General features: G+C 36.2%; 2 protein-coding genes across 2 annotated transcripts; one reads left to right on the forward strand and one right to left on the reverse strand.

The window, feature by feature from the left end:
* Positions 1 to 114: 114 nt before the first annotated feature.
* LOC131662074 (transcription factor GTE10-like) lies at positions 115 to 5,402 on the forward strand. Its single transcript, XM_058931761.1, has 10 exons — positions 115 to 2,098; positions 2,336 to 2,384; positions 2,498 to 2,656; positions 3,411 to 3,481; positions 3,582 to 3,651; positions 3,774 to 3,854; positions 3,933 to 4,048; positions 4,335 to 4,401; positions 4,515 to 4,645; positions 4,720 to 5,402. The coding sequence occupies exons 1-10, from the start codon at positions 773 to 775 to the stop codon at positions 4,987 to 4,989; spliced, it is 2,340 nt and encodes a 779-aa protein (XP_058787744.1). The 5' UTR covers positions 115 to 772; the 3' UTR covers positions 4,990 to 5,402.
* A 223-nt stretch (positions 5,403 to 5,625) lies between these two features.
* On the reverse strand, positions 5,626 to 14,689 carry LOC131662075 (protein PLASTID TRANSCRIPTIONALLY ACTIVE 10). The gene is made up of 12 exons (XM_058931763.1): positions 13,888 to 14,689; positions 13,731 to 13,790; positions 13,608 to 13,637; positions 13,092 to 13,165; positions 12,275 to 12,356; positions 11,449 to 11,522; positions 11,271 to 11,337; positions 10,543 to 10,635; positions 8,347 to 8,523; positions 7,817 to 7,867; positions 6,250 to 6,401; positions 5,626 to 6,165 (listed from the first exon to the last, which is right to left on the reverse strand). The coding sequence occupies exons 1-12, from the start codon at positions 14,614 to 14,616 to the stop codon at positions 5,757 to 5,759; spliced, it is 1,998 nt and encodes a 665-aa protein (XP_058787746.1). The 5' UTR covers positions 14,617 to 14,689; the 3' UTR covers positions 5,626 to 5,756.
* Between the last annotated feature and the right edge of the window lie 5,574 nt (positions 14,690 to 20,263).

Consider the following 20,263-nt stretch of genomic DNA (forward strand, 5'->3'; position numbering starts at 1 on the left):
TAAGATGTACGTATAAACGCGTTATCATTCAAGCCGTCCGATGATAAAACGAGGGAAATGAAATGAAAGGATGCAACAAAAGGATCGCATCTCTCTTTTTTTTTATTATTTAATTATTTATTTAACTACACGAAAGAGAGCGATCTCTCTCTCTCTCTCTCTCTCTCTCTCTCTCTCTCTCTCTCTCAGAAGAGAACGATGGTGATGATGATGCTGTGTTCTTGTTAGGGTTTGATCCACATTGCGTTTGCGAGATCCTCTTTCACATCCAGGTTTTTAATTGGATTCCTACTTAGGGTTTCGCACTTTTTTCTTTCCCTTTTCTCTCGATCTAGGGTTTATACTTCCATTTTTCTCATTTTCGCTAATTCAAGAAACCATCTCTCTTAATTGCTCAATTTTCGATTTCGAATATCCAAGGTACGATTAGGATAAGGATTTTAAAGAATCGCGTGCCGTTGTTTTCATTCAATTACTCAATTGTGTTTTGAATGCTTTGCACCTTGGAAGAAGAGAGAAGAATACTGTTATTAGTATTACCCGCTCAATAAAGTTTTGTTTTTTTTGTTTGGTTTAGAGATAGAACTGAAATTAGTAGTCTATTGGGTATGAGACAAGTGCACCCATCACTGGGTTTTATCATTTTTTGCGTTAAGATTTGGAGGATAAGACTTAATTCTTCTTGCGTCTGAGGATTTTGGTTTAGAGATTGCTGTGTGGGAGAAAAATTTGTTGCTGTAGTTGATATGTGCGGTTGTTGGGATTTCATCTTATGGCACCAACTGTTCCCATAGATTTTGCTGGGCAAAAGGAATCCAGAAAATATTCTCATTCACAAAACATGGGGAAATCTAGAAAATATTCCAAAGGTCATGCTACTGGGTTTGTTCCTGAGTTTCGTCATGTTGTAGAGACTATGGGTGAATCGGATGGGTTGGGTAGCTCGGGAAGGGTTGAGATGGAGCCGGCGGCGTCGGCAGATTCGTATGCGCCGAATAGGAAATGCGCTGGTTTGAAAAGTGATAGTTGTTATGGTAGTTTTGATGTACCTTATCAACTGTTTTCGTTGCCTAAAATGTCGGCTATGGAAAGAAGGGATTTGAAATTGAGGTTAACTTGGGAGCTTGAACAAGTGAGGAAACTTCAGAAGAAAATTGATGGTATGAGTAATTCAACCATTATTGGATTATCTCCGTCCAGTGATATAAGGAGCTGCAGTGTGGGACAGAAAAGGCCTCAGCTGGAGAGTCAATACAATATACTGCAAGCATCAGTGCCACATAGTAAGAAAAGACCTTTGCCAGGACGTAGTGGTCCCAAGACAAAAAAAAGTATGTCTGGGCGTTTTGAATATCCGAAACCTGCTGCACCAATGGATTCATATGAATCATTGATGAAACAGTGCGAGAATTTACTTAACCGTTTGATGTCGCATCAATATGGTTGGGTCTTTAATAAACCAGTTGATCCTGTTGCATTGAACATTCCCGATTATTTCAATGTCATCAAACATCCAATGGATTTGGGAACTGTGAAGAGTAGACTTACATCTGGTAAATATTCAAATCCCATGGATTTTGCTGCTGATGTGAAGCTGACATTCTCAAACGCATTGACTTATAATCCACCTGGCAATGATGTGCACGGCATGGCAACTACTCTTAATAAAGCCTTTCAAACAAAATGGAAGTCCATCGAGAAGAAAATTCCTGTCATTGGTCATCATGTCTCATCCGAGCTTTCAAAACATACACACATTGAAACTGAAATTTATGACCCAATCCCCCCCATAAAAAAGAAGAAAATGACACCAAATAATACTAATACCAAGCCAGAACCTGTCAAAAGAATCATGAGTGACATGGAGAAGCAGAAATTGAGTCAAGAGTTGGAGGAGATGCTTGCAGAGTTGCCTGAAACCATTTTGGATTTTTTGAAAGAGCAGAGTCACAATGCAGGGCAAACCAATGATGATGAAATTGAGATTGATATTGATACTCTTAGTGATGATACCTTATTCAAACTGCGGAAGCTTCTTGATGATTTTATGCTGGAGAAGCAACGATTCCAGCCAAAAACTGGACAGTGTGAAATGGAGGTCTCTTTTCTCTCTCTCTGCATGTGTTTGATTCTTTCAATTTAGCAATTGATTTGTTGAAAATTTGACATTAAATTTTTTTACTGCACTGAATGTCTTAGACCCGTACTCAGTGTAAAGCACATCCTCACTTATATATGTGTCTAAATGCATTAAACTACTATATGCATGTTTGTTAATCAACTACTTTATTTCTCATTTGACTGACGTTTTTCCCCATTCTTGACTTCAATGCAGCTTCGTAATGAATCTGGGTTTAGCAATTCATCAATGCAACCTTCTAAAGGTATAGTGTGTATTTTATCCCCTCGTTTTGCAATTGTTTTTGTATCAATATGGTACATATGTCAATGGTAATTGACGATAATCACGATCCTTTATTTTCACTGCAAATGCCAGGCAACGAACTGGTTGAGGAGGATGTTGACATTATTGGTGGGAATGATCCTCTTAATTCAAATTATCCTCCACTAGAGATTGAGAAAGATGGAGCCAACAGAAACAGTAAATGCAGTAGTTCAAGCAGCTCTAGTAGTGAATCTGGCTCATCATCCAGTGGTTCGTGCTAGTGCATACTTTTGATATGTTTCCTATAGCAGGCCATGTTTATAGTCTTCTAATTGCAGCGTGTATACCCAGAACTCTCCATTTTTATTTCTTAGTAGTGGTTTTCCCCAACTGTCATGCAAACCAAATTTCTATTAGCTTTTGAGTCCTTAAACTATTTTACTTTTTTTTCCAGCTCTCAGTCAAGCTTTTAGGTATAATTCCTCTATGTAATAATTTTGGACGGTTTCATCCATCTGGTATTCTAGTGTCGATTTTGTTTGCCTTGTTAATGATGTTCCTCTCACTCAACTATTTCATTAACCAAGTGTTATGGTATAAAGTGGTCGCTTGCAGGAACTTTTCATTTTTTTTCCTGCCTTAAGATTACATCCGTTACCGGTTTTGGTTGGACTCACTAGTTTAGTCTTTATCTTAAATGTAGTTTCTTTCAGACGTCATCTAAACAGCTGTACGATTAATTTTGCTAGAAGTGTTTACTCAATAAGTTGTTGGTCAATTTTGATGTATTGAATAAAAGAAAATGCCTGTGATGTCAATTTACTTGTTACAGATACTTGTGTGTAGCATTGTTAAGTAGGAAAATAGACGGGCATAGTTTCTTTCAGTATTTTATAAATTCAGCAGCTATTGGCAATTTTCTACTATTTTGGCTTATGATGATAGCAAAATTAGACATTTGTAAATGATTTTTTCTGCATGCTGGAATATTTTTTATCTGACTGTTGCAATTGTGGCACAACAGATTCAGATTCAAGTAGTTCATCTGGTAGTGAGTTAGATACAGCTAAAGCGTCAGAACCTCTTAGTTCTAAGGTGATTGGGGTGCATACAGTATTAAATGTTGTTATTCATAGAAATCAATTTAAACTCTGCTTTGACCATTTTCTATGTTAAAAATCAAAACACATTGCAGGAAAATATAGGTCCTGGCTTGACTTATGATCAAAACAGGGGAGATCCTGGTAATCCAGCAACTGGAAATGGTGGGTCATAGAATTTATGGTGTTTTGTAACCATGTGCATATTATAGTTTCTTTGGATGCTTTTTGATGAGGAATCTGCTTGCCTTTGTTGTTTTCTTTCTCACTATTTCTTTCATGTATAGATTCAACTAACCTGGGTAGCCAGGTTGACCAGAGTCTGGAGACTAAGACTATTACTATTGAATCAGAAAGCCACCAAGATGGTAAGCTTGAAAAATGCAGCAATGTGTCTGCTATTAGTTTTGAGGCATGATCTCACCCTTCATGCTGTAACATTTTAGGGGAGAGTGCTGCGTCTAAGAGGCAAGTCTCTCCAGAAAAGCTCTACCGTGCAGCTTTATTAAGGAGCCGGTTTGCTGACACCATATTCAAAGCTCAAGAGAAAGCCCTTGAAAAGGTTTGTTAAGGGGGTAATATGGCAGTTGAAGTTTCAATTTGGCGCATTAGTAGAATAGGCTGGGTCTGTTAAACTTCAAAATTTGAGAAACACAACCATTTAAAAACCATCAAGGTTTTAAGTATTTAGTTTGTCTGACTCATCAGTAGAAAATCTCAACTATTGCTAAAGTAAAAATTTTGTAGTTGCTACTTTACCCGTATTGCTGCCTTTTTCATGAAAATTCTGTCAACATTTCTGCAAGTTTCATGTGAAACTCGGTGTTTCAATTCCAACTTGATCTCAGGATGATAAACGTGACCCTGAAAAGCTTAGGATAGAGCGGGAAGAGCTTGAGAGAAGGCAGAAAGAAGGTTTGTTTTTTCTTTTTTTACCTTGTAATATTTCTTATATAAATGTTTAAATGTTGAACTTTTATAGAATACTCATGATTTGTGTGATTGATAAGTTTGTTTTTGTGCATCAGAGAAAGCTCGGCTCCAAGCAGAGGCAAAAGCTGCAGAAGAGGCTCGGAGGAAAGCTGAAGCAGAAGCTGAAGCTGAAGCCAAAAGGAAGAGGGAACTGGAGAGAGAAGCAGCCCGCCAAGCTTTGCAAAAGGTAGTTTGGAATTATATATGTCCAAATACAAAATTAGCTTTATGGCACATTTCACTAAGCAGCTCTGTTTGCAGATGGAGAAAACTGTTGACATCAATGAGAGCTGTCAATTTTTGGAAGATCTAGAGATGCTGAGTGCTGTACATGATGAAAATACACCAAGTTTCAAAGAGGAAGCGAGCCCAGATGATCATCAAAATGGATTTGGGGGGATCAGGCTGCAGGGAAATCCCTTAGAGCAGTTAGGATTGTACATGAAGGTTGATGATGAAGATGAGGAGGAAGAACTGCCTCAGAGTGCTGCAGAGCCATCAAAAGATGTAGAAGAAGGAGAAATTGATTGATGTTGGCCCCAATTAATTGTTGAATTATTTGAACAAAATATATGAGCACTGGTCCTGAGCAGTAGTTGCTGGATTTAGTGATGCTGCTATGGTTGGAAGTTGGCTCCACACTCTAGGAAGTTTGAGGACGGATAGTAAAAACTTAGAAAAGGGCGTGAAGCCTTGGATTTGGCTTTTCTTCGGTCTGATTAAATTTGGTTTTCACTTGGAAAATGGTTTCTGAACGTGTTAATAGCTTGCGTGCAGTCCCCATTTAATGAAGGGGGCTTTGGTATCTGGATACTGATTTACCCAGTTTTGCCTTTAAAGATAAACCCGTTTGTAACGAGTTCTATACCCGAGCTTGAGTAGTTAACTTCACTCACATTGTACAATATGTTAGATCCGAGTAGAAATCAATTCTTTCTATTTAATGTTTCTTGGAAATACCTTAATGAGCCTGCTGATGTGTTTCTAAGAAATATTCTATTAGCGGATACAGTAATAATACTAAATCCTTTTTTCGTGATATTCAAGCTAGTAATAATACCAAAGACTATTTCTTGAAGTATTTATAAAGTTTGAGGTAGTTATGCTTTTATATTGAGTGAGATACTTATAATGGAAAATAATATCTTAAAACAAGAAAATAATATCTTAAAACAAGAAAAAACTAAATTGCCGTTGCCATAGTGTTACACTACATTGCAAAATTTATTCACATTTCTCACCTAACTGTACACGTTACTCATTAATAATGCTTTACTCAATAATAATGCTTTGTAGCATCATTCCTCAAACACGCCTTCATCTGACAATGTAGAAGTCTCGGTTCCATTAACACGAATTTGATCTGCGGCATCATTATTGCCAAGATTCCTCAGAATACTAAAATCAAAATCATCATCGTCATCATCATCCTCTTCTTCATCTTGCTCTGTATACTTAATGAATTCTTTGCTCTGATCCTTGATGGTATCTTCATACGGCATTTCACACCAAACAGTGCTCTTGCCCACAATTGATTTGTTATGAGTATCTGTCATCCTCTCTTTTCTGCTCTTTTCTGAATTCTTGGGTTCTCCCCAGTAGTCATAGCGATATAGAGGACTTTCAGGATCATACTGGTCTTTACCGAAAAAACTAGCATCCACATACCTTCCTGGCTCTTCCAATGGTAATCCAAGAGTTTTGCGACTGAAAAGAAAAAGATGAGAAAGACAGGTAAAAGACATGCATCATAACTAGAAATGAGATTAATAGACATGAATACAACTATACCAGCTGATGTCTCTAATCAATGCTTCTCTTTCCTCAAATGATCTACGCCAATGCATAAAATCATATTCATCCATCTCAGTATTGCGCTTCAATGAGGTAATTTTGTAGTCCTCACCTCTGTCCTTTGCTTCCTTCCATAGTTTCTTATGGTGCTGTATCCCCAAAGGTTAAGCTCAGATTAATGAAAGAGACAACTATTCTCCGGATATTAAACATAGGATTTTCCTAATTTTCCTTCAGTCCAACTTTTCTTTTATGGACCATCACTCCCATTTTTTCCTTAAATACCAATTAAGATATATTTATTTTTTTTAAGAAAATTTAAGAATATATTATATAAACACCGACTAATTTTATGGTTTAAAAATCATTTTTTAATTTATTGTGAATATTATAACTAAATACATATAAATTGTTAAGAGTCCCACATCGGACAATATATGGCCTGAACATGTCCTTATAAGTGGGGGCAATCCTCACCCTTCAAGCCGGTTTTGTAGGGTTGAGTTAGACCCAACCACACTTCTTAACATGGTATCAGAGCCTAATTTAAGATCCGGTGGGCCACCTTCTATGGTTTATGGTTTCCGCTATCGGGCCACCCGCCATTTATTTCCACGCTCCAGTTGTTGAGTTAGGCCCAACCACACTTCTTAAAATGGTATCAAGAGCCTCGTTTAAGATCCGGTGGGCCACCTTCTATGGTTTCCGCTATCGGGCCATCCACCATTTATTTCCACGCTCCAGTTGTCTAGTCCTGGGCGTGAGGGGGTGTGTTAAGAGTCCCACATCGGACAATATATGGCCTAAACATGTCCTTATAAGTGGGGGCAATCCTCACCCTACAAGCCGGTTTTGTAGGGTTGAGTTAGGCCCAACCACATTTCTTAACATAAATTATTGAAAAATATCTAAAGTCCTGTTTAAACACATGAATAAACCATCAGTTTTTATTCTAAAATTCTAACTGTCCTTGGGACCCTAAATTTACGGGGAAAAAATTAAATTCTCCAATATTAGAATGTTTGAGGGTTCTGTTTGATATCTTATAAATTTAAGGTGCGAAATTGCAAGACACTTGCAATTTCAGGACATGCAATAGAAGTTTACTCTTAAACTGTCGATGTCCATGAAAATAACAGCTTAACTGGTCTTGGTCAAGGAATTTTTTGTGCAATTCAAGAAAATATCCATAACAAGACAAATTAATGTCTAAATGGGCTGAATACCCAACAGAGTAGAATAGGTAAGCTATATATGACTTGGGTGGTCATTGGTCAAAAGATTGAGTTAAGAAGAAAATTATTAAATAATCTAGTATAATCTATGTTCTTAAGGATAATTTCTGAGCTGTACATCTCTTAAATTTTGGTCGTCAGAATTTGCAAAAGCGCTAGCAGCGAGTCTGACACTAGGTTTAGGAAAAAAGTGTTAAAATTCAAGCAGTGGATAATAGGTTAATAGTTCCTTTAACTATGTTCAAAAAAATCGAAGGCATCATTTAAAAGGCACAATGGTCCCTAGAACCAGCAGTGTAATATGCATTGGCAATAAAAGGAAAGCTGACCTCACGCTCAGCAAATGCAGCCTCTAAGTCAAGCTCTTTGACACTTGTTTTCTGGCAAAGTTAAAAACAATAAGTAAATAAATATGCAACCAAATGAATGTAAGTTCAGTGTATAAGTTTGTTAGAAAGAAGAGACTAAATCCGTTTAATTCGGATTATGATATTAACAATTAAAAAGTTGAGCATTTATTCATGTAGTCTAAGTATCTTATTCATATATAATACATATGTTTTAGGGAATTTTCATGAACTAATTAACATATATCTGACTTCAATATAGTGGCCATCTTCTATGTGCTATCCCGTAATGTTTGGGATTGAGAACTATATTTACATTTGAAGTATCCAATTTAGATCGGATTTAAATTTCATGGTTAATCTCTTATTTTTCTTTCCTATGTTGTACAAGATCTATTACTATTTCCAAACTTTCTATGACTTAACGCGAATAAGAGATCGATAACTATTTATTATAACAAAGAAGAGAGCTATAACTCTTTCTTATCCAAAATAACAATAATAGAACTCACCAAAGTTACTTTTGGCACTAATGCATTCTTATAGTGAACTTTTGTATGCTGGACGGATTTTTCTTCATCAAAATCATCTTCGTCAACCAAGTCTGACAACTTTTTGCCTTTATATTTATCAGGATTAATATCCATATCATTCAAAATCATTTGCTCAGCTACATTGATCTGCCACAACTGCAAAAAAAGAAGTATTCTTGTGATGGGCAAGTAAAGAATATCCAACTGTGATTTCAGGAAAGAGCAAGTAAATGCAGAAAAGAAAGAAAATATCAAAGATGCAAGAAATAGTATGCTTCACTTCTAAGCTTCCTACAAATCAAACAAATTCCGCCTCTTTCAGTTCTATTCCTTCCCTCATATCCATGCACTCTTCCCCATTGATTGGCAGCCACTTACCCATTCTGTTGGGTTCCTTTCTAACAGACCACACCGCCTCAATTTCCTTTCTCCCCTTATCATTACTTTTTATATCTTTGATACACCTGAGCTAGGCCCTAAATAATCGCAGATTTGGGTGCCCGTTACTATGATATCAGAATCGTTATAAAACTGCAAGGCAAAGTATGGCGAGTCACTCAGCGAAGAAAGTTCATGCTCCTGTCACATGCTTTTAAGTTTCTAGTGATGTTTTACAAGCACACACAATATCATTTGTCATGACTCATGTGACTGCAGACTTGAGCACAGCCCTGTATAAAATTATTCTGTTGTAAACCAAGGGCTGCAACTCAAGACGCATAGTTTCTTTAGGGGCCACTTGATCCCAAAACGGAGTAAGGCCACTCTGGCTTCATATTAGCCTACCCTTGCAATTCCCAGACGAATCTCTACAAAAAAAAAAAAGTTGCCACAATACTCGGACATAAAATATAAACGTGACTGAAAACTACATGCCTGTAACAGATGCTAAAAGGTCTAACCAAGAACTCGTATAAGACAATCATTCTATTTTTACCTGTGATGCAGGTATAGGATGCCAACCGGCCTAACCAATTATCTTTGTTTTTTATTGCCCTCTTTCTTTAGACATCAAAGGCAAAAAAATCAAATAAAGGAGGAGAAATTCATTTGTACTCTAAGTGCATCACACCTAACAGTACAGATTACTTGTTATTTAATTAAAGGCAATCTACTTTTCCATATCATAACCGGGTTGCCATGTTATAGCAGGTGTTCGGTGCACATAACTTTTTTAGCATATTAGAGATTAAATTTTAACCCGGTGAAGGGCTAGTCTATCTATTGAGTGTACGTGATGGATCAATTATAAAAGAAACAATATTTATACGAAATCAGCAGGATTAAAGTATTTTAGACCAAAACCAGAAGTTATACTGGTTTTAGTAGGGAAATAATGGACGAAGCTAGTAAAAAGCATCCAATTTATTTGGGGTCCATATTCACACAGTAGCTTCATTACCAGAGATAAAGCAGTATCAGAAGCTTTAGCTATATGAGCTCAATCATGATAGGGCATTACCAGGGTGGGATAGTCATTTATAAACACCACGCCTTATCTCCTATGGCCTGGTAGGATAATCATTTATGAACACCACCCCTTATCATCTATGGCCGGGATTTCCCAGTACCATAATGACTGATTCATAAACAAGCACCTCAATCTATTATATTAGTTTTGGGATCCATATTGTTACATGGTAGTTTCATTACCAGATTTAATGCAGTCTCAGAAGCTTCAGCAATATGAGCATAAGCATTTAAATAAGAATTTGCCTCTATCTGCAACAATGGATTCTAGTGGCCAAAAATGGCTATGTGCTAATATTGTAACAAACACATGTTTGTATTTCTTAATTGTAACTAAGAATGGCAGTTATTTTGAAGTCCCACTATTTATGTAAGATTCAACTGAACATCAACCCATGCAAACACATGAAACATTTACAATTTTCTTATTTGACTTTGCATGTATGCAGGTGTGAATAGGAGCTTGTAAGGGGTCCATGACCATACTAAGGGGTAAGAGTGAAAACAGGAAATAAACCAAAACAATAAAACATGCATACACAAGGGATTTGGAACCATCATTGATATCTATTAGCAAATATATCCTATGCATGACCTAAACAGTCTACCGGTTTGGGATTCGGCCCCGTTGTATCCCAAAAAAAAAAAACAGTCTACCGGAGTTGTTCCCTGCAATTTTTTTTAAAACAGCCCATCAGAACATACCTTATCAACGTATGGGTGATTAGAAAATAGAGGTTCTTCCTCTGGCTTGTCTCCTGGATCTTTTCTAGGAAGAGGAGGTCTTCCACAGTCACGCTGCAAATTTTAAAATATCAGATAGAAAAAGTAAGATCATAATAAAGCATTAATTTTGATATCAAGACATATCTGACAGGTTTAAAATAGAAACATGCACCCTTGGGGAAGTGGGTGAACCTCAGTTAATGGTTTATGGTAAGTAGTATCCATTGAAAAGGAACCAATGATTTTGTCAAAAGGTAAGCCTTTGGTACCAATTCTTCCCAAAGTATCAACTTCATACAAATGTTAACAAGTTGAATTCCAATTGATCAATCTACCTCTAATTTTTTGAATTAAAGTCAAGAGTTACACAAAATCCGTAACTTTTAAACAATATCCAACCATCAGCATCTGATCAGTGATTATTAATAGGCCGCACAAACAGAAACTTCTATTTTGATAGATTAGATTGGCATGCAGAAGCACCACAATAGAACCCAACCAAATAGATAGCACAACTGCTCTTCTTAAGCTTTCACAGTCAACAAAACCTTGGAGTTAATATAAATTTGAACTTTTACTTTTTAAATGATGAAAGCATGATGGATTAGATCAGAGCAAAATTACAATACAAAGAACTTTGGAGCTCAGTCAATTCAAAATATTTTTCATCAGCAAAAAGATTGAGGTGGTCTAGTAAAGGTGCCAACCCGCATTTCATCTGGATTAGTATCTTCCTCGCGGTGAAATATTGGTGGGAACTCAAATCTGTTAAAGCTGAAGTATGAAAAAAAAATGTTAAAATCAATAATAGTAATCAAATTAATAAAGCTTGAACTATCAAATGTTGTTTATAGAAGGTTGAACATCACAAATACATAATCGTACATTAGATGATCTATATTTGGATCGACAAAACGAAGTTCAATTGGGAACCGGAAGCGATAAGGATCTCGCTTTGCCTACAAAGTAAAAATGTGAATGTGTTAATAAGTAAACATTCATCAAAAGAAATCCACTTATGGCCAAACAAGGGTATAACGGAACTATGTACATGTTATAGAATCAGACATATAACCTTGTGTATCCCACCTATATTGCCTATAAAAAGATGCAGAAAAGCTTAAAGTATGGATACACAGGAACCAACTTCAGTCACATGCAACCATTGACATGAATCACATGATTAAATGAATAAATGATCAATTATAGTGCAGAGTTGAGACTAAAGTAGACCTTTCTTAGTACCAAGAATGGATAAATAAAAGAAAGAGCCATCAACCACTGAGGTCAGAGGTGCCCAGGCTCAAAACTTGGACCAGCTTTTTGATGGGCGAGGTTTAGGATTGGGTCGTCAGTTGGGTTAAACATGCCCCCACTTCTCTTCAGAATGGAGTGAGCAAAAAACCATAAATTTGGACACCTGATGTACCAAAAAATAACTAATAACTAGGGACAGTGCCTCTGCTAAGTAGGTGAGGGCTTGCCCCAGCTGTGGCACACAAGAGAAAGAGAGAAAATTCACCTTGTCTAATAACAACATGAACAAAAAACGCAGCACCAACTAGTTTTTGTACTAACGAGCCAAAAACAGGCTACACAGTTTGACAACAGTATGAGCTAAAAGCATCACCACTGTGTTATCAAGTAATGTAAAGTAAATATTAAGTAAAAATAGAATGAAAAGTTTTCAACTAGTGACTGAAATACTCACCGTAATTTCAACAATGACGGTCATACCCACATTTATATGATGGCGAATCCAAAACCAATCATTGTTCTTTATAGGAACCCACCTAGAATGCATAACAGTAGATGAATATTCCAGAAGAAAATTCACATAAAAATAAAAGCTGAAACAGTGGCAGTAAACAAGATAACAGTGCTATAGAAGTAAAGCCTCTAAGTTACTCATGATAACAGTATGAAGTGCTGGTTACGCAGCTGCAACAAACAAAAGAAAATATGCAATAATCCATGGATGCATATACAGAGAAAATAATATCACCTAGTCAAAGATCAAAAATAGAGAAACCAATTTCAGTATTTAATAGTTTTCACTCAGTATCCTAGGCTACCACATGATATAAATAAGACAGTATGGTTTCCCTCTAGTTCTAGTCTATAAACAACCAGTACTTTTTTCTCTAGCAAAATAACATATCAAAAGTCCAAAGATTTAACCAGTCTCAAGTATGTACTTCTTGGTACTTGTTTTGTTACTGCTGTGGCTTTAGGTGTCAATGGAGCATTTCAACGCTACTATAGATGCTTGTGAAGCCATTTTTCCCAATTTTGAAATTTGCCCCATTGTTAATTTTTGTCCCCAGGGATATTGATTATGTATGCACTAAATGCCCTTCAACATTCTAAAATTATAGTTATTACTAACTTGCAAGAATATCATTGGAAGCAACTCAATATTACTTGAGTAGTACCCTAGCATCCAGAACAATGAGGAAACTAACACCCTTCGCAAAAAAAGAAGTTAAGGGAACACTTAAAATATGGACATAGGGAAAGGTAGATACCCATCGTATACCCCGCCAATGTCAATAAATGCCCCTTGATAGAGATGCAAAGTTGTCACCTTCCCCACACAAATCTGCAAAGAAAAATTTCCCATGTAATTGACGATTCCATAGAAAATTGTCATTTGAGCATTTATGAAAATTTGAATTACAATCCTACATATTAATTATGATACAGAAAAAAGACTGATTTTAATTATATGGATGCAAATAAAATAGGATCGTCTATTGGATTACAACTTGTCCAATTAGAAGCATTAACAAAACCAAAAAGAAAGAAAAAACTGTGACAATGTGATGCTGTAATTGAAGGGTAAAATCAGCTGTCCATAGTTTTCTCAAACAAATATTCCAATCTGCAATTTTAAAATACAACTTTTATATTGTCATATTTGAAAAGATCACTAGACATGTCTACCGAAGACTATCCCAAGCCTGCCATATGAAATCAGTTTTTTCACAACAATACAATATAACCCGTAAGGCATATGACTTAAGAATTGATCAATAGCTTACCTGACCAGGATAATAGAATGGTAACTCGTACTGCAATAAACCATTAAAACAAGTTAGCACAAGAATAGCTTTACTTTCTAATATTCCAATGAAACACAAACATAAAAAAAATCGCGATCCTACCATGCCGTCCTTGTAGTCCTTGCCTCTTTTCCTCCTACCAGGGTGATAATCTTGGTCTAACTGTAACATTCATATCAAAATTAGCATTAACAATCGACATAAACCAAAGCAAGAAAGTACGAATGCGTTGTATTTTGCACAAGTATGAAATTGAAACCTTATAAGATTCCTCTTCCAACAAATCCTTGTTAGCTTCCACCCACTCTTTGTATTGCTTCAGAAACACCTTATACCGATCCAAACACACATCATCAGTCTCAGTTTTAACTCCATTTTCAATATCCTCCAACCTCACCCTCTTGGCCTGCATCTTATGCGCTTCTCGAATAAACTCGAGTTCCTTCCGATCCACCTCCCACCCTCGGGGAGGCCAATCACGCGGCGGCACTAACCTTACCACCAGCGGTCCCGCCCACTTGGTCACCAACGGCTCGGGAATCTCTGTCTTGATTTCAAACTGCTTCTCCAAATACTCCTCTTCCGTCAATCCCATTTCCTCAATCCTCTTCTTCCGGTACCTAGGGTTCAACATTTTGAACGCTTCGATGGACTCCGGCGATTTGAGAGGAACCTCCTCACCTTCGTTGAGAGAATGACGCGCGAATTCGGCTTCGGGAGTGAGGATTTCTTCCCAGGGAGCCCAGCCGCGTTCGATCCAGTTGCGCCGTCGAGCTTCATCCTCGGTTTCCTTGTTTTGGGGGCCGAGAGCCTGGAGGAAGGTCTCGTCGACGGGGAACTCATCGGAGGTGAAGGACTTTGCGACGGTGGTGGGTGGTGGTTTTCGGAGGAGTAGAGGCGGAGGACGACGGTGGAAGTGGAAAAGGGGAGAGGGAGGGTTTAAGGGTTTAGGAAAAGTGAAGAGATAAGAATTGGGGAAGACTTGCATTGTGACAATACTATCACCACCTTGCTTCAAAAAACCAGCATGTAACTTGCTTATTATGTTGTAGATATTGAGAAGATAAAGTTCAAAATTTAATATGATAACTGTTATTATTAATATATGTAAAAATTGTCAAATAAATTTTTAAAATTTTCTTTAATTAACTATTTCTACAGCACTGCACTATTCCTTTTTGAAGAGTAATACAGTTTTTTTTTTTATTAATAATAGTTGACAGATACTAATTATTACCCTCCTTTTCAAAAAAAAAAAATTATGGTCAATTTATTACTCTTTGTTGTCTCATTTATAAAAGTAAAATAAAAACATTAAAATCAATTTTATTTTGAAATAATGATTTTATTTATTTATTACTGAAATCCAACTATCCTTGTTTGTTACCCACGATAGACATAATCTCAAGGGCCTATAAGAAATCTTGAATCCTGGATTATTTGGATGGAGTTGCACGGAGGAGATGTTGATAGCCTTCAAGAATTCAGCCTTAAACACAGTAAAAGGGATATCCTCCCTAGATTGGTTATGATTCCCATATAGAAATAGAGGAAGTCATCCTTCAATCCTTGAGGCCACCTAATGTAAGCCTTTTTGCCTTCCATGTAAGGCCTCGGCAAGACATCGTCTTCATATTCAGAGTTCGATATGTATTGTTGGGGAGTCCGAGGAGCGAGACTCGGAAGTGTTAATGGGCCAAACATTAGGGATCCAAGAGACCTTGACGCCATAACCCTGCCAAAACCTTAACACAATGGGGGAGGGGTACAGGTCGCCTTTCATATAAACCCAATGTTTCCTTCATTCCTAATTGATGCAAGACTTTAGAACTTTCACACTTGAAACCCAACAATCTCCCCCATAAGTGTGAGTCACCCATATCACTAGCCTTTGTGCACACTAGAATTCGCTTCCGCTTTCCCATCGAGCCAACCTGGCACTGATCCACTTATTGGGGAATTCGGAGAGCACTAGAAATATTATTATGCCAAACGTTGGGGATACAAGAGATCTTGACGTTACATATCCACTCAAAACCTTAAGGCAGTGGAGGTACGGGTCACCTCTATTATGAAATCAACATTTCCTCCATTCCTAGTCGATGTGAGACTTTAACACTTTCACACTTGAAACCCAACACTAATAACAATGAGCCTATTGTTAGTGTTGCTGACTTGGTATCTTCTTACGACGGCTTCGAATTCAAGCATGAATGCCTTTTGTGACGAGGTGGTAAAAATTAACTTTGTGTATAATAATGACGCTAAGGTAACAATATTTAAGTACGAGCATATACATGTTGGTTTATGAGGGAGGTTCGGGAATCATTACATCAGGTTTAGGAGCAATCACATAAGTGAGAGAGACACCACATATTAACCTAAAACCTTAAGGTATTGGGTTTATAGGTCTTATCACTTATAAAGTGTTCAACTTTACTTTTCACCCGATGTGAGACTCATACTCACACTTGATATACCAACAATCTCTTCCTCGAGTTTGAGTCTGTCCATTCTTATGGGCATGGTCCCCCTCAAATTGAATATTTTTCATCCATATCTACTTGCATCGTTGTTGGATGGCCTATACGGAACACGATGTCTGAACACCTTTGCCATGAAGACTTTCGATACAAGGAGCCTTAATCGAACTAGGCTCTTATACTACTGTTGGATCATCATGAGGGCCTCCCCAAACAAGTGAGAAACACACCACATATTAACCCAAAACCTTAAGGCATTGGATCTATGGATCTTATCACTTATAAAGTGTTCAGCATTCACTTTTCTTTCTGATGTGGGACTCACATTCACACTTGATATACCAACAATTAGAATTATTGTTATAGAGGTTATTGTAGCTTCCAAACATATTCATTTCAACATTTTCTCTAATCTACGTCACCAGTAACCCTCCACGAACTCATTATGCATCAATGCCATAACCCACATCTCCCATCACGTCTTTCAGGTCCAATCACATTCTCACCCACATCATCCTCCCTGATAAAAAAACATTCCTGAAAAATATAGAAAATCAAAGGGCATCAAAAGAGAGAAAAAGATATACATATAGTAATGCTTTGTAAATTGAAACTAAAACTAAAAAGGAAAGAATATGCGGAATAACGAGGAGATATTTTTGCAACAAGGGGTGATAACCAAACAGGATAAGCAATGTAAAATGAAAGACAAATGATTTGGTATTTAAAAGAAGTGAAAAGGTTTCCTTTAGCCTGAATAGTCAACAATAGCTTAACAGACTAATAAGGGACCTAAACTTAAGCATGCTAGAAAATAAATGACCCCGATTTATTTGTTTTTTCCAAGACATTTTTAATCATTTCCTCTATTAACGATGGATATTTGGTAAAACCATAGGGTCAGGAAAACCGATCGTCCATACTATTAAACTACCACAGTCTGATAAAAACATTACCACTTAAGGGTGTGACATTGCCCACAACCACTTCGTCGTTATTGGCCTCGTGTTTGATGTAAGTTCAGAGTGCAACCTAATAAAGGGAGGTGAATTAGTGTTGTCGTATTTTTCTTAATTTTGCGATATGACCTTAATTATCTTTGGATATGGTAAAGATATGTTGTTAGCAATAAAAAGTGCAAAAATTTAAAGTCCACAAAATTAAAGAACACAAGAGATTTATACTAGGTCCCCTTATCAACCAATATTACAGCTAGTCCTTTCACACCTTGAAGGATTTTCCACTATGTTAGATATTTGTACATGCCTCACATCAAGATCTTTCTTACATTCTTCTAACATAAACACCAATCCTATGGTCGACTTTAAATCTCCCCGAATCAAAGGACCTTTTCCAAAATTATCAAACACTAAGATGATTCTCACATAAACTAGAAAGTACACTAATTTCTATTTACAACACTTAGAAAGCACACCATTTTCTATTACAAACACTTCTTAGAAAACACATCACGTTCTGTTACAAACAATTGTTACTAAACTCTTGGTGATCAAAAAAAATTATGAATATCTCGAATCAATTCTAATACAGAAAATTGATCTTCTCTTTCAATGTACAATTCAAATATAATAACATTAAGTTCTTGGAATATTTGAATGAAACTCTTTGAATGATATGAAAGTTATGCACAAAGTTTCATTGTTAAGGTTGTTAGAACACTAGAAATGAATTTAAATTGTATAAAATTATATGTAGGAAAAAGGTAATTTAAAAAACTGATGTATTTTCCCTTAAATACATCATAAGAAAACTCTTGGATTGGATGCAAATGAATGTAGAAGTTTCATGAAGAATTAAGAAATATCAAAACTAAACTAAGGTAATTGATGAGCATCTTCCTCACAATGCTTGAAGGATTGTGACCCATTATATTTCTTAATCACTTCACTCTTACATGCCTCATACTTGAGGGCCTTTAACCCATTATATTCCTTAAATCACTTAGCCCTTACTGGCCTCATGCTTGAGGGACTGCGAACTATTATACTTCTTTTTTAATCACTTCACCCTTGCAGGCCTCATGCTTGAGGTATTGTGAATCATTATATTTATTATAACCCGGATCCATCTAGCATCGGAACATCTTGACCCATTTGATTCAGGACATCCAAAACTCCCAGAGAGTACATAAATTATATTAGGCTTGATGGAACAATCTACGAGCCATATAGGTCAGCTCGCCCTGGCATGTTAGGTAGCCAAAGTCATCATTGAAGGGATTTAAGATGAGTTTATTAAAAAAAATCCTTTTAACAAAACAATCTTGATGAACGGATCTCGCTTAAACTATTAATCACAAAGAAAATATAAAAAGATTATTGAAATGCCTCTTGAAGTATGCTTTAACTTTGATCACAAACGATAGAAGATACTTGCGTCTTTACGAAGTCCAAGCGAGAACAAAATGGAAGGCGATGTTAGCCGTTTGCTAAGAATGACAAAAACTAAAACTAAAATTGAAGGGGAAAGAACTTCTCTAATTATAGGTAACTACTACAACCCTAATACTATTATTTTAAACTCTTTCAAAAAAAAACTCCATTCTTATTTATATTTAATTAAATTATTTTAATTAAATAACGTAAAATAATTAAATTAAATCATATTTAATTTAATTAACTGCCAATTCTCATTTATTTAATTATATCATATTTAATCAAATAAATTATATATGTGTTAATATATTACATAATTTAATTAATATTAACACATAATAAAATTAAATTTTATTTAATTCAATCATTTACTCCACTATAAATACTTTATGCGTGTGATATCGTAGGTCTCGTAATATTGTCAATAATATTAAATAAGCTAATTAATATTATAAATAGTGAGAATATCTATCAAGACATCACTGCTACATAAGTGACAAGAATGTCATATGATCAAACATAACATTTATATGATAATGATCGGGTGTATAATTACTCTTTTGCTCTTATACTTATATTGAATACAAGACATAAAATGTGCCACCCTTGTATAATCCAATATCATATTCCTTGACTCCCAAGTATACTTGATAACAACAAATAAACCTAATATCTCATATCGACTTATTTGAGAATAACCATATATTTTACAATCATACTCTATTATGAAACCCACCAATATTACTCTCGCAGATGTAGGAGGGACAAATCTCATATAGGTGACTCGTGTCCCTCAGTAGAGTGTCCATCAACCATCTTTATGATGATCTTGTTACGAACAATGTTTGATTGACGATTATTGCACCTCAAAATTTGCCCTCCTAATTTTACTTCTAATAGGCTTAAGCTTCGCATTCACATGCATCTCTCCATTAGGCCATCTAACACATCATGCATCATTAATCAATAATCTGGCATGGATCAATGATCTTGAAGTAGTAGGGTTTCACTATTGCTTTGAGGCTCTTATCCTTAATCAGATTACAAAGGCTATTCTTCATCCAAGTTCATCAAGAACAAGAATTAGGGTTTATTTCCCTACTTTGAGCCTTTGGTCAAAACCAACCAAGGAAGGTTGACTTTTTTTACCAAAGTTACCTTTGACCATATTTTTGGATCATCTCTCACTTCTGATTTCTCTCTCAAATCCACTTTTCTCCTTCAATTCTCTCTTTCTTCACCATATACTCATAGCTCTCACCTCCAACCTCTATTAAAGCTTCTCGTTGAAGCTTTAATGGAGTGAGCTTAACCTCCATCAATTCCTAATCTCTCAACCTCAATACATGACAATAACATCACTCTCTCTGAATCTTCATCATCTTCTTTTCAATCTCACCTCAACTCTCTCGCACAACAACAATACGCCACACACAATAATTTCGAGAAGAGGAAGAAGGAGTGTACGCAAGGAGAGGAACAAGAAAGATTACCTGGATTGAAGTACCCTGACATGTTTATTTCTCCAACTACAAAATCGTGATCTTCACCTCAGGTAAGTTCTATGAGTCTTCATTCTTCATCTTCTTCGCCTGTTCTTGTTACTATCGTATAGAGTAGACGTCCCGGAGTCTTTCCCCATAAGGTCTCATGGCAAGATCCTTCGTTATATAAGTTTAATCATACTTGTTTCAAACCTAGGGTTTTCTAAACATGTAGATTTGGGGCGATTGAGTTTAGGTTTGTGAAAATGAAG

Source organism: Vicia villosa, linkage group LG3 (genome assembly GCF_029867415.1).
Source record: "Vicia villosa cultivar HV-30 ecotype Madison, WI linkage group LG3, Vvil1.0, whole genome shotgun sequence".
Classification (NCBI taxonomy): Eukaryota; Viridiplantae; Streptophyta; class Magnoliopsida; order Fabales; family Fabaceae; genus Vicia; species Vicia villosa.